Below are 14,396 nucleotides of genomic sequence, written 5' to 3' on the forward strand. Positions count from 1 at the left end.
AGAGAGGGATGAATGACTGGAAACTGAGCGAAGGATATGAGAGGAATAATGATAACCAGGAGGAGGCGATGGGAAAAGACCAGTACACAGTCGGCCAGGAGTGGGTAAACAACAACCGCTAAATAAAAATTTAGCCGTCCGCTCTGTATTTCCCAACGCTCCTCTTTCTGCTTCCTTTTATGCTTCGCTTGTCTAAGTGAAGTTACCGTTGTTATCAAAGGGTGACAGAAAGCTGCTGTAAGACGTGTCTCTGCCAGCAGGTCCTCAGTGCCTTCTTTGCTGTGTTTAAAGTGAAGGGGAAACAAGTTGGCTGCTCCGCATTTGCATAGAGTTCAAGTTCAAGCTATTTTATTCAAATCAGGGGCGTCAAGTGCAGCAAACTTCTTCTGGCAACTAATTGTACAAAACTTTTAATCTAACCATCGTTAGCTGCTTCGCGGCTGACATGTTACAAGCCATTGTAGTAACATAAGAGGAGACTTCCAGAAGAGCTGCCATCAGTCAGGCCGTTAGAACCATCGGTTGGCACTAAAAAGCAAGATTCTCGAGTACTTTAATCTAGAAGGTTAAAACGCATTTAACTCGTCACCCTCAGGTTAGCAGGGAAATCTTCTTTTTTCTGAATGAAGCCCTTTTGGTCATATTTCAGCCATATTTGTAGAGCCAAATGATATCAGAGGTTAGCGAGGGTGGTCTCTGTCTATGCAGAGACCACCCTCTATCCTGGGAAAACCAGAATCTTTTCTAGTGGGCATCAGGTTTTTATAGATACATACTGAGGTGTAAAAATCCATCATTAACCCTTTAAACCCTCAAACATTAAATATCTAATGTAGCAGCAGAGTCACTCTTGTGCATTTTCCAGTAAATCAAAATAAATGTTGACTTAAGTTAAGGTATCTCTGTGAAATGTCTAAATGTCTTTCTATGGTGACTGAAGCACACTGACATTTACTAATTAACACAACTATTGTGTTAAGGCAACTAATAATGACGTGTGTCTCTTATGAGCTCGTTCCTGATCAACCTTTAAATGCGGACTGTCAGAAATTCTCAGAAAGCGTTCGATTGGTTCTGTGTCGACCTGTTTTTATGACTTGTGGTTATGTGCACGTAAAGATAAGTGACCTCTAACAAAGTGCACGTAGAAGGTGTGTAGGACCTGCATTTTCCAAATCAAAGGTGTTTATACCTCGTCCACGTTAACTGCTTTCAAATCTGAGCTTTACCAAAGAAAAGAAAAGTTTGATGTCTCAGGAACACTTAGTATGAGAACAAAAAACCAATGTGATGGTTTGGTTGGAGGACAAGAACCGATCCTGAATATCAAAAAGGACAAAACTGACATAAACCAGATATTTTTAGAATATTTTTATATATCGTGTATTTTAAAAACAATAACTGAGCAGCTAGGCTCATAGATTAGTCAACCGTCCAGACCTATTCAGTCACTGCTCATCTCCAGCATCTTGAAATTACCTTTGAGCTCTTCAAAGTGAGCCTCGACACTGTGGATTTATTTTCATTCAACCCAAATTACCAAAATCAGCCAATGTTTTACTCCAGACATATTGGTTCTTTGGCCCATCTCACCAAGGTTTAATTCAACCCTCGGAGCAGCTCTGCCACCAAGAAACATTTCTATAACCAACTGTAATTCACACATCTCTCTTCTGGTCTCTCGCCTAACTCCTCTCTCCCTTCTTATTTTATTTTTTATTTATTTTTCCCTCCCAATTCCTCTCTGTGTGAGAGGCATCCTGCTGGGAGTAATATGGTCTGTTGCATTAGTAACAAAGAGAAGAGGGAGACAGAGCGGATCAAAGGCACCGCACTGCAATGAACTAAATGCGTGTAGTGTACACAAACAGCCCTGAAGGACTCCTGCTGTAGCTGCTCTGAGGCGTCTCAGAGGAAAAAAACCCTACATGAAGATGGAACGATAAGCTACCTGCTGCTGGAACACGGTGATGATTTTAAAGCTCAGGACTCGTTGTTAACCAAGAATATTTGCTGCTGGCTAAACTCATCGATTAGTACTGGCATCTACTGTGTACTGCCATAGAAGTAATAAGAAATGTCTGAATAGTTATGTCAGTATTCATAATCTAAAATCAGTGTGGCTGCTATGTACCCAAGGAAATCACAGCTCAATGTTTTGGTCCAGATTAATAATATCTGAACTATTGGAGGACTTTTGAGTGTGTCTGGCTCCACAGACTGAGCTACATTAAGTTTCTTTGACAGGAAAACTCCAAGTTGGGAAGGACTGATTAATGGGAGAATCATAAAAGCATAAATTAATAAAGAATTAGTTATTGGATTGATTTATATCTGTAAGCTTACTACCTGAATTCACACCAGAAATCCATCAGCATGTCTTCTGTGTGAGTTTAGTAGTGATGCAGGTCATTACAGCTACAGTAAGATGTGAGCAGTGAGGCATGCAGTGAAAAATTTGGAGAGATCTCATCCATTAACTGCCTGGGTCACAATTCTGAGAGAAACTCAGGTTTCATGAACTAATGATGACCAAAAGCCATAAGCTGTGTAAAAAGGTCGGATGCAGCCACTGTAAAATCACCCATTATTGGTCTTTTTTGTCAATGGTAATGATTTGGTCACAGTCACTAACACCGAGCAATGACCACGACCAAAATTACTGCACAGACCTCACAGTGTTTGCTTTGAAGATGGGGAACGGGTGTGAAAATACTCTGCAAATGCAGTTGCTGTCTTTAATGGAATTTTGCAGAAATAGAGAAATTAAACTGTTGAAAAATGCACATTTTTTTGTTTTCTGCATAAACAGAAATTTATATAAAGTTACTTAGCCTAGTAACTAATTTTGTAAGTAACTTGCTTTTATATAGGAATGAAACCAGAATACAACAATATGCAGATGACACTGTAATCAGTTATGTTACAGAAGTCAGCCCAAGCTGGTCCTTGATTGTTTGGAGATGGGTTTCCTTCCACCAGTACATGACCAGTACAATCAGCCTAGGCTGAGCGTGCTGCTCACTCAAACTCTGAGCAATCCATTTGTTGCTGCAGCTACTTGTCTCTGTCTCTGACTGCTATGACGATTATACAGATTATACAGACCATGTGTGATGTTGTGGGCCCAAAATGCAGACATGGAAAACAGGTGGGATTCAACGAACGGCGAACGGTTTATTGAGGCTGTTGCGAAGTTGCGAAAAACGAGGGAAGTAAAACTACAAGCAAGTATCAATATTTGAAGAACTGACACAAGTAGACCTGTATTAGCCACCTGCAACCCTGAAATGGATAAGCAGAAGAGGATGGATGGATGGATGGATGGGACAAGAGGATAGGATGATAAACGCTGAGTGAAGAAATAAATGCTAACATAACCAGGAAATAAGATATTGAGACTAAATGCACCCCAAAAAAACATGAAGAAGATAAAAACACAGAAAACTAAGAATCCATCAGGAAATAAGTAAAAGTAGAGAGCCCACAGACTCAGAGTGACTGTTACATGACGCTGACGTCCCAGTGACTGCTGAAGGTCGCCTGTGAAAGAACCAAACTGAAGCACAGATTTTTAATATAACATATTCTGTTCAAAAGGCTCCAGCAGCACAAACAGAGGTTCAGTTTAGTGACTGGAATTTGCAGCTCCAGCTACAAGAAAAAAAAAAATAAAAATTTCAGCCACTTTACATTTCTTTCAAAGAGGGAAACTATCCATAGAGGCTGTTCCCATTTTTATATCCGATTGGCAACATGCATTTTTAGTGTGTATTTATACGTGGAAGTCTGTGGGGATCGACTTGCTTTTGGAGCCAGCCTCAGCTAGCGCTCTAACATGAAGCATCCTCCAGGGCTGGAAAATCAAATCCAAACTGCAAACAGGCTGAAAACAAAAAATACTCTAGGCAGTTATATTAGTGATATATTATAATATATCTCTAGTGCTTAGTATTAATAATATATGAGCCAGTGATATAGTCAAAACATTGGTATCACTAGATTTGCATTCATAATAGCAGTAGGGATGACTGCTATCTCCATCTTTACAGGAAATGTATGAATAATATAACGTGGACTCTCTCTCAGTTCCTCAAAAGTGATATTAAACAATTGGATGCAGATTTGCAGGCAAAGCTTAGTTAAACTGATTCTGTACGAGCGGGACCTGCAGTGAGTTCTGCCAGTTTCAGACTGCAAAAAAACTACATGACATTGAAGACTGAGAAATAAGCACCAGGGCTAGTCTATTTCCTGGAACGTTAAGTATTTGTTTCCAGTGTTTCTGTATTCTAGTAGTGAGTCTTCCTTAGTGTTCTCTTGGGTTGGTTTCCCTGTTTTACTTTGAAGATTTGTTTTCAAAAGTGGCCTGAAAAAGCCTAAAAGTGGAACGATTTAAAAGCTAACGGTTTTATTTGAGCCACTGTTTAACTTTCCTGTCAGGAAAAGCCTGTGATTGGCAAGTGAGTAGTCCGTCATTTGTCCTTACCTTAACATAGCAAGTCTTGTCTGTATGGCTGATGAAACACAAAATGCATCACGTAGCATGATCTCTGTATGAGAATGCTGTTGAAATAAATTTAACATATATATTTATAGACAAAATGTTTTTATTAAGGCAAAAAGGCTTTGAAAGCCTGTCATTGCAAAGACACCGTCTCTGTCACTGTCAAAGTCCTTCTAAAAGCAAATCTAAGCAGTTATCTTGGAAAGAATCCAGATGGTTATTTTGAAGTCTGCACTTAAATGAGAAACGAGCGCCATAAATTCAATTTCAGTGGTTACTGCAGCTCTGCACTCCAATTGAGTGTATAGAAATGCAGGTCAAATCTGATAAAAGCCCATTCAAAGCTTTGCACACTTTGACCCAAAATAAGGTAAAAAATAAATAAAAATCACATTGACATCCAATGAAGCCACTAACCGGATTCACATTATGGACGAGGGGAACACAGTTGCTTCAGTCAGAGCCCACGGAGCGCTGCGGGATGCTCCGGGAATGGTGGCAGCCTTTTCTTTGACCCTCTGCTTGTTGCTACTGCTGCATCAGTGCAACATGATCAGCTAATAGAAAAAGGGCAGCTGTGGTCTTTAGCAGGGGAGAATTCCTCCACAGATTTCTATTCAGGATTCTTGGAGTGGAGCGTCTCCTCCTTATATTTCTGGTCATTATTGTGACTCTTTATTAAAAATGCGTTTAAGTGAAGCTCACTGTAAACACTGTTAAGTTTGCTATCGTGCCTCAGCATGCTGGGGAGTCTCTGCTCACTCTTTAGAGCTGTTCAGCTGGAGGCTATGAGGTTTTTCCAGTACTTCAGCTTGTCTGGGAACACATGGTCACCTCCCGTTCGTCTTGTGTGTCTGGGTAGGCTTTCGCTCCTCTTTGCATTGAGCTGTCAGTAAAGAAACTCACTGCAGTTTTAAGGATGTTTAAGTGCATCCCAGTCAGATAGCTTCTAGTATCTTTCTGACTCAGAAGCACTTATAAACCTGGGCTCTGAGTGTTTTTGCACTGGTATCTGTTTCTCCTAACCAAAAATCTTTAGCAACTACTAGAAAACATTGGAAATAGTCAATAAATTCCCTTTTTTGAGGCGAAACTTTGAATTGCAGATACTTTATCTTCTTTGGAGTGAATTATCTCTTTCTTTCGACTAGTACGCACTGTTAAAAATAAATACATCTAACCTTACTGCCATGGCACCTTGGGGCAGCTGTGGTTCATAGTGGGTCATCCACTAATTGGAAGATCGGTGATCTGATCTGTGGCTTCCTCCGACTGCATGTCGAAGGATCCTCGGGCAAAATACTGAACCCCAAGTTGGCCGTGATTCATCTGTCAGAACGTGCGTTTGTGTGTGAATGTTAGGCAAAGCACTTGAAGCATGAGGCTTGTAGTACAAAAACTCTCTGAGTGCTCAATTTGGGTAGAAAAGCAGTATATAAGTACAGTCTGTTTACCTCGGGACACTGTTTTAAAACTACTTAAAAGTACTTTACACACACACCCGGGCACTATTTGTCAAACTGACATTCAGAAACGAGTCCACAGTTAATGCAACACAAAGTGTCAACTGTTCTCCAACTTATTAGTTTTACATTCAGTGCACACCTCATTGTTATTGTAATAAGTTCCTACTTGTGTATCACATATTGGATGTATTTACTGTGAGAACTTCAATAAGTTTGGCAAGAGCCATAATGTTATCTGTAATATACACACAAGGCATATCCCCTCCTCGGCTACGAGCGCAGCACAATGGTCAGGCCGTTATCTCTAATTAAGAAGTTGACTGAGGCATGAAGATTAGTCGGGCACAGAAAGAGCAGAGTGTCCAACGTGATCAGCATTACAGATTAATGCAGGGCACTCTGAGAAATGGAAGTTATCAAACGGAGCAGGAGGCTGAGTGCGGACAGTTATGGCGGTGTGTGTGTGTCTGAAGTCACACCTTTGTGGCCATCTCTATGTGTGTGTGGATGCATTTGTACTTTCATTATCTAGCAGCTGACTGAGGCCATATAAGACCAGCACAGCAAAGACATAAGGCAACAAAATCAAACACAATGCAAGCGTGAGAGAGTCAATGGCCACGCAGTGGGAGTGCTTTCAGCTAAATGCTGGTTAGTGGTTCAGCTGTAACATCATCCTTAGATATTGGATTCTTATATCACAGTACAGTATAAAATTGTACCATCAACATTAGATATTGGATTTTAATCATTTAAAATTTTCAACTATTATGAAGAGAAGGTAATCTGGATTCGCGTGCAATCACGATATGCTCCGAAGCTCTTATTTTGTATTGAGTTATAAATCAACTGCACCCAATTTCTTTGCTGAAAGCCCAAAAAATTCAAGATAATTAGGTGATGGGAAGAAGCGAAGTAAATCTTATAAAAGGTTGAAGATGAAGCAGTGGTTGTGGCCCATTCATTTTTTGTACTCCTTTTATTTTTTTTCGGTCCCCGACTCGTGTTTATACCTTAGTCTAAGTCGCTGTCAGTGATAAGTAACCTTAATCGTAAATTTGGACACATAAATATATTAAAATGTAAGATGTTTGGCTTTTGAAAAATATCCCAGAGTCTCAGCAATCAGAGGACGAAAAATAAAGATTCTAACTGAAACAGATAAAACTAGTTTTTTAAACAAGGTTCGGGTTACTTGTCCTCATCGATTAAAACTTGGACTTCACATGATTAAATGAGCATTAGCAGCTTGATGACAGTTGCACATTGCTTTAAATGAGTTATCTGGTCGATCTCTCCGCAGGGCCGCCCACTGTTCCTGCAGTCATCCAGAAATGTGTCCGTCAATATCGTCAACAACAACAACAAGCTGCTCACACAGCTCGTCACAGGTAAGACTCGGCCGGAGAAACGCTGATTTTCATTGTTTTCATTAGAATCTGCAAAGATTCACAGGCAGCGGTTAAACTGGAGTAGACCTGAGTTCCTTTGATTCTTCCCCTCAGGTTTATTCTATTACTTGACCTTCATTTTGCCAGAAAGCTGTTTGGGATTAAAACTTGTCTTAGAAGAGAGATATGGCAAAGATAGCAGCCACGCAATGAGGCTCATTTAAGAATTGGACCAAATCTTTCAAAACCTCCGTCCATTCAGTTTCTCTATTGCTATCCAATTCAGGATGACAAAGGGGTTGGAGTCCATCTGGGCCACGACAGGGTTAGGTGTGCTATATGCTGGACAGGTCGTCAGCCCATCACAAGGACAAGTTTGACATACTCTGCTCATGTCAGTGAAAGTGAAACCAGATAACAAAAATATAGCCAACTGGGCTAAATGGTCACATGATGGTGATTACCAACTTGTTAAGTCAACACAGAGTTTCACAGTCTAGCTGTCAGCATGTTCACACGAGAATGGCAGTGTTGGTGGATCTAACCAATCAGAATCAGAATTCTTTATTGATCCCTAGAGGAAATTATGTCACAAACATGGACAGGTGTACTGGCAGCAAAGCTTTTATTTTTGTAAAATTACAGTTTGCACTATCTTTGTAAAATATGCAGATTGAACCCAAAACACAGCTTGTACAGCAGAGCAGCTGCTGCAGCAAAAGCTCAGCGAGGTTTGAGAAATCCTCCAGAAAAGGTGCTGATCAGAGAACCGATCGGTTTTGTACCTCGAATCTAATACACAGAGCATAATCTACTCCAGCGAAGGTTGGCCCTTCAGCATAAGTTACCACAGAGTTACCACACTCCTTGTTAACCCTCTGTGCGTACCTCTTTTTGACTGCTTTGGTCAGGTTTAGATTGCCACAGTCTCACATTGGTTGCAATAAAGACGCTAGCTCGTCTGCTATTAATAACTGCTCACTAAGTGAAACTTTAAAAAGGCCAATACAAACTGTAAATGGAGACCGTTGACGTATAAAGCAAAATTGTTTGCAGACAATTCGGCGTCTTCCATCCAAACTGCAGCCACAGCAGTCTGGTAACGACCAAAGCAATCAGAAGGAGGTTTCTGGTTCCATCTGTGCAACCTTCAGCAACCAATCACCAGTCAGTCAGGGAGTAGACCTTTTTCTGGGGGTCACCAACTGGAGGTCTTTAGGCCCATATGACTGCAACCTAATCCTGCTTCATACTACAGGCTTTAGTGTAAGCTCCATTACCCAACAAATAACTTCTAATAGCTTTTAAAATATTCACAGGAGATATTTCAAAGTCAACGACTTTGATCACTTCTCCATCACAGTGAATTTTTTAAGCTAAAATCATTCCATATTGCAAAGATTCAAGAATGTGAAGGGAACATTTGTTTAGCATATGTTCTTCTACAGCATGTGAAATATTTTGCAACTCCCAAATTTCTTTCTGAGAACCGTTTCTAATCCAGACTCATGTTTGAAGCAGCTGCTCCTGCTATCAGAAGTCATTGCCTTATTTATAATTAAGCATTTACACGTCGTGATTTTATTTCTCCTCTGATCCTTTTAAGTATGCCAGCAGAGGTCTCAGTTTCTCCTCCATTACTCTGTGATTGTGCTTTCTTCTTTACATCTCTGCATTCGCCACCTGTCACGTTGATCGAGTTGACAGTTTTTGGTGAACTGAAATCACTCGGCGTAAACATGCTCGAGAGGCGTCTCTCACATTAAAAAGCAAGCTGACATTTGCCTCCCGAGTCTGAAGAGGAGGAAGATGAAGTCTGCTCGGATGCGTTGATGACTTAGCGGCGTTGGTGTACGGGGAGGAACTCCACACCCCAGATGGAGAGTGACAGAATCAATTGTGCGCGTGTCAATCAGTCAGCCTCTGCGTTGGGTGTCTTCTACCACCGTGTGAGACAAAGCAATTTGGGATTGGGTGGAGTTGTCTACATTTTCTTGTTTGTTGTGACACCAGTCAGAGTTGTGTCAGCTGGCGCATGAGGATCTTTCCGGCACACGTTCAGTGAAATGTGTCTGGTTTGCACAACCATGTTGCAGAGAAGATCGCTTCCACCAACAGGTCACATCTGGATGGTTGGAATTCTAAACGTTTTATCACAACTATACTCGAGATGTTTCCTTGTTTATTCTGTTCTATGTAATATCTTAAACTGGCTTAGGCTGAATAATTCATGTTTTCTAATTAGATCAGAACTGTTTCTGTTTCTAATTTATAAACTAGGAATAGCAACAAAATTCCAAATAAAAGGAAAAGACAGTGACATTTAGTTGATATATGACTGTTGCCTTATTTTCATTCTTCCTGTCCTTCAAAGCCACTTGACATTGGCATTTACTCGTCTGCTTAATATGAATTAATGATCAGCAATTCCACTAATTGGATTAGGCATTGGTGACCAAATAACAATATCACAAGGCACTGCAATTAAATATGACATCACACCTGTGGCCTCTGTAGCAAAGGGGATGACTATCCCTCCTTTGACTCTGGTTACATTTGATCAGAACACACAGTTAATCCGGTCTTTAAGTGATAAAAAATGACTGTGTTGTGTTCTTAACATATATTAATGCTTTGTATCTTGTTCTATTTAATCTCAATAAGCCCCTAAAAACAGTCAGTGATCACTGTCGGCCTCTCTCGGTTTTTATTATCACTGTTCATTTTAAAGCTCAGTTTTTAAAACCTTACGATGTAACTACAGCCAATGCAGCAGTATATAAATGACTAACCTCGTATGATCTCAGTTGTTCTCCTGACTGAAGTTTGGTCCGTTTACAGCATCCTGCCATGCGATTTGCATTTGTCCCTAACTATCGGGAACCCTGACGTTAACTTTTATCGAGTAAAAGTTAGCGTTCATCCTCCAGCTTCACTGTGTTTATATTATGCTAACATAGCTGTGTTGCTAGCGATCATGTAGCACATCATTATATACCAGCTAGCCCAACTTCAGTAAACCAACAAAAGCCACTGCTGTTTAATTTTCTGTCTTCATTTATGTTGGAAGCGATAGCAGAGCTGTACGTCTTAATTTTTTCAGAAATCTCTCCGTCAGAACATGCTATATCATGTTTAGATGGAAGCTAGCAAGCTAACTTCCTGTTAACTTCTAACTCTAACTGTTAAATGTAATAAATTCTGTTTTCATGGATGCCTGGATGTTAAACTTAGATGTTACACCTGGTAGAGATGTAACATTTTATTAAAGATGAAAGAATTTAGACAGTTTTTAACTCTCAGTGATGCCGCGGTGTTCGTTTGACTTTGGGACCTGCAGCTGAATTTGGGCCCAGGCACAGCTAATGACGTCAGACTTAAAGACCGGATTGGTTTATTGGACATTTTCTCAGCAGTCTCATGAATCACAACAAAATCAATATTGCAGGTTTGGTCATAAGTCCCACATCTTCCACCAGGGTGCTTTTTTTTTTTAAAGTTTTCATGTTCTTGGGTAATTCGGTAAGAAATCAGCTCCAGTCCCTCCTCTTTGATGTCTCCTCTCTCTTCTCTTCTCCTTCGGTTCAGGATCCAGTGGATTTAAAGCACGAGGCAAGATGTTTGAAGTGAAATCCACCTCTGGGAAGCTCCTGTTCTCCGCCGATGAGCAGGAGGTGGTGGTGGGCGCAGACCGGCTCCGAGTGATGGGTGAGTGGCCGCCTTCAAAAGCCTTGAATACTCGGTTAGGATCTAAAGTGGGAAAATGGCTGATGTGCGTGAGTGCGTGGTCTTTTGTTTTATAGGTGCGGCTCTTGTTGCGATGTTGTTAATAAGGAGTTAAAACTGCTGTTTGTTGGTGGACTCACTTTTGGGAGGGTAAAAAGCTTTAACTTGAGATTCTAAGGACTTTTATTGTGGCCTTTTTAGGGGTTATATTAGTAGTAACCGCTTTAGCTAAGATATACTACTTTCTTTCGCACACAGAGAGAAACACACTGAGACGCACACATGCGTTTGTATCCAAGCTGATGTAATGTGTCAAACTGACATACAATAAATGCAAAGCAGAGTAATGTAATGCTTATATTAGCATCATAAGCAGTCGATAGTGAGAAGAGCAAGGCTCAGATCTCTGCTGGTTGTAGTCATGTATGCCAGGAGTAAGATGACAACTAAAAAGGACAAGCAAAAAGGATGAGGAGGATAGGTTTTTTTTTTTCTTTCCAGAGAGAGAAATTCAAGCTAGGTAAGAGAGTGATGTGTTGGGGAGCTCATATTCGCCAACAGGACTCTGGGGGGGAAAGAGGCTGACATGTTAGTGCTTTAGACAAATGAGTTTTGTGCTTATGACGGGAGATAAGAAGTGACAGAGTTGTTCTGACTGCCGCGGCCAGTCGGCCTCCGAGTGACGCCGCTGCGACAAATGATTTCCTGTGAGAGCAGAGGGGTGTAACGGAGGATAGTGAAGACAAAATTAGCTCACAGACAACATCATGAATACAAGCATAAACAAAGCATCTGCATACAATTAACGCTCCAACAGAGACGATCATCCCAGAGTCTGCCTGCAGGAAGTGGCAGATTTAAGCTTAATGTTCACGGCCCTTTCTCATAAGGTCATGTCACAAGACTGGAGCTTTGACTTAAACAGAGACTCTGTTTGACATGGATGCCCCGCCTGAGGGTCGTTAATGAGCTGAGGGTGAAACTGTGTTTTTAGAGCTGCAAAAATGGGATTTTGATTTATGGTGACAGTGAATGAAACCTGCGAGGTCTTGCTTTTCCCCTGGAGCTGAGGATGGTTTTCCAAAACATACATTTAACTGCATTCACTCTCTTCATCAAATCTGATGGGGGCGTGGGTTTTAGGGTTTGAGGCTAGGGTTGTGCTGATCACCGGAGATGGCTTAGACATTATAGGTTTGAAGGATAGAGTTGTATGAACCATCTAGACCAGGGGTCTCGAACTCCAGACCTCGAGGGCCAGTGTCCTGCAGGTTTTAGATCTCACCCTGGGTCAGCACACCTGAATTAAATGATTAGTTCATTACCAGGCCTCTGGAGAACTTCAAGACATGTTGAGGAGGTCATTTAGCCATTTAAATCAGCTGTGTTGGTTCAAGGGCACATCTAAAACCTGCAGGACACCGGCCCTCGAGGCCTGGAGTTCGAGATCCCTGATCTAGACTCTAGGGCCATGCTGAGTGAATATTGTGTTTATGTGGGCAAAAGATTCTTGGCTTTTCAGGAATTTTCAGGGGAGGATAAATTGGCATGTAATACAATCGCTAAGAGATCCAGAGGTGTTGATCAGGAATGGGCATGGTGGAGCCTTCCACGGAAAACTGTAATGTTTGTAAATCATTGACGAAGGCGCCTCGTTATGAAAGTCGGGTTACAGAAGTTGATGTTTGTTTGATGTCTGTGGTAAAATCTCAAAGTGCAGTGAATATGTGGTCAAAGCAGACCTTTCCAGGGATACACTGAAAACGCCAAAGCAGCCATTTGGTACGCTTTGAGAAGGAGACTGGCCAAACTGAAGTCAGGTATTCTGTCATACAGAAGTTTTTGTAGGTGTTGTGTGCACCATTTTATAGACTTTTTTTGGCGTGTCTACATCAGTTTTCCACACTTATCCAACAGAATGAGTGTACGTTAAGTTTTCCTGAATGAGATGAACAGTAATACAAAAAATGTAATATTTAGTGAGATAATAACCGCCTTCTTTAATTTCTTCCTTCCCTCCCTGTTACTTAAAAACGTTCTCTTTCTCTCTGCTGCTTCCTCTGTGACATCATTCCCCATTATTTTTGCATCTGCCATCATTCACCGACGCTCACCCGTCTGCTCCATCCATTCAGCAACATTAATAGAGAAACAGATATTTGAAGTCTCTCCTCTTTGACTGGGCCACCCATTTCCAGTTAAGAGCTCCAAAGGGTTCACTCTCTCTGACACACACCTTTCACAGCACTCTGTGTGAGCAATTACTCTTCATCCTCATCTACATTCATTTACATCCTTTCCAGCCTCACTGAGTCAGACTTTATTACTGTCACCGGTCTCGGCAAAGTGCTCCTCTTGACGGAGGGAGGCACAGATGGAGGCTGGTGACGGACAGCACAGAGGAGAGGAAGGACAGGTAGCGCTGTGAGTTGTTTAATAGAAAGGTGTAGCTTTTATTGCAATATTTATTTCAAAGTCACTTGTCTCACATTTGGTGGCATAACCAGACTGTATTTAAAAGATGGATGTAGCCACCTTGACTTCACCCGTTGGTTTCTGGACTGGTTTTTGATGCATTTCCAAGCCTCAAAGGTACAAAACTGGACAAAAGTCTCAAATCATTTCTTTATATGCTGCTAAATGAGAAATGGATGTGGCAAATTATCGAAACAAGGCAAAAAAAAAAGAGTTTGTATAATTGTAACAAGTTTGAAAGTTAATATTTGGTCTGCCCGTATGTGTGGCAGCTTCTCTGGATTTCTATAAGTAGTCTTCAGGAATCGTTCTCCAGGCTTTTTGAAGGACATTCAAAGCTCTTCCTTGGATGTTTCTCCCTTTTTGCTGTCTGTCAGGATGATCCCACTCTGCTTCAGTAATGTTGAGGATCAGGCGCTGGGTGTTTTTCGGTCCAGGTTTGCTTTCACTGCATTGGCAGCGTGTTTGGGATCGTTGTCAGTCAGGTGCTTTCTTAGATGTATGAACTTTTTCTCCCCGTTTCCCTTCCTGAAAATGTCGTATTGACAGCCACCCTTGACTGAGGCCATTTCTGATGAAGCTTCAGTGAACAGTAGATGGACAAACTGAAGGATCAGATCCATCTCTTGGGTCTTTGTTGGATTCATTACCGTTTCATAAGGAGATGATTGCCAGATACTGTACTGTTTTCTCTGAATCATTGTAGGCTCTTTACCTTACAATATAAAGCACCTTGGGGAAACTGTTGATGTGATTTGTTGCTGTATAAATAAACTGATTTGAATTCGTCCACTTGTCAAGTTTGGCAGCTTTTTTTTTTTAACAATTTAA

The 14,396-nt window shown here is 41.1% G+C and overlaps 1 protein-coding gene across 4 annotated transcripts in view; it reads left to right on the forward strand.

Moving 5' to 3' along the window:
• Positions 1-14,396, forward strand: part of sgcd (sarcoglycan, delta (dystrophin-associated glycoprotein)) — a 428,494-nt gene that overhangs the window by 329,975 nt on the left and 84,123 nt on the right. For all 4 annotated transcript variants that reach the window (XM_084940968.1, XM_084940967.1, XM_084940965.1 and 1 more), the window contains 2 exons: positions 7,277-7,364; positions 10,953-11,072. In XM_084940968.1, the coding sequence (XP_084797094.1) occupies positions 7,277-7,364; positions 10,953-11,072 (208 nt within the window). The remainder of the gene's footprint in view (positions 1-7,276; positions 7,365-10,952; positions 11,073-14,396) is intronic.

This window comes from Perissodus microlepis, chromosome 10, assembly GCF_051167445.1.
Source record: "Perissodus microlepis isolate ML-2025 ecotype Zambia chromosome 10, ASM5116744v1, whole genome shotgun sequence".
In the NCBI taxonomy this organism is placed as follows: domain Eukaryota; kingdom Metazoa; phylum Chordata; class Actinopteri; order Cichliformes; family Cichlidae; genus Perissodus; species Perissodus microlepis.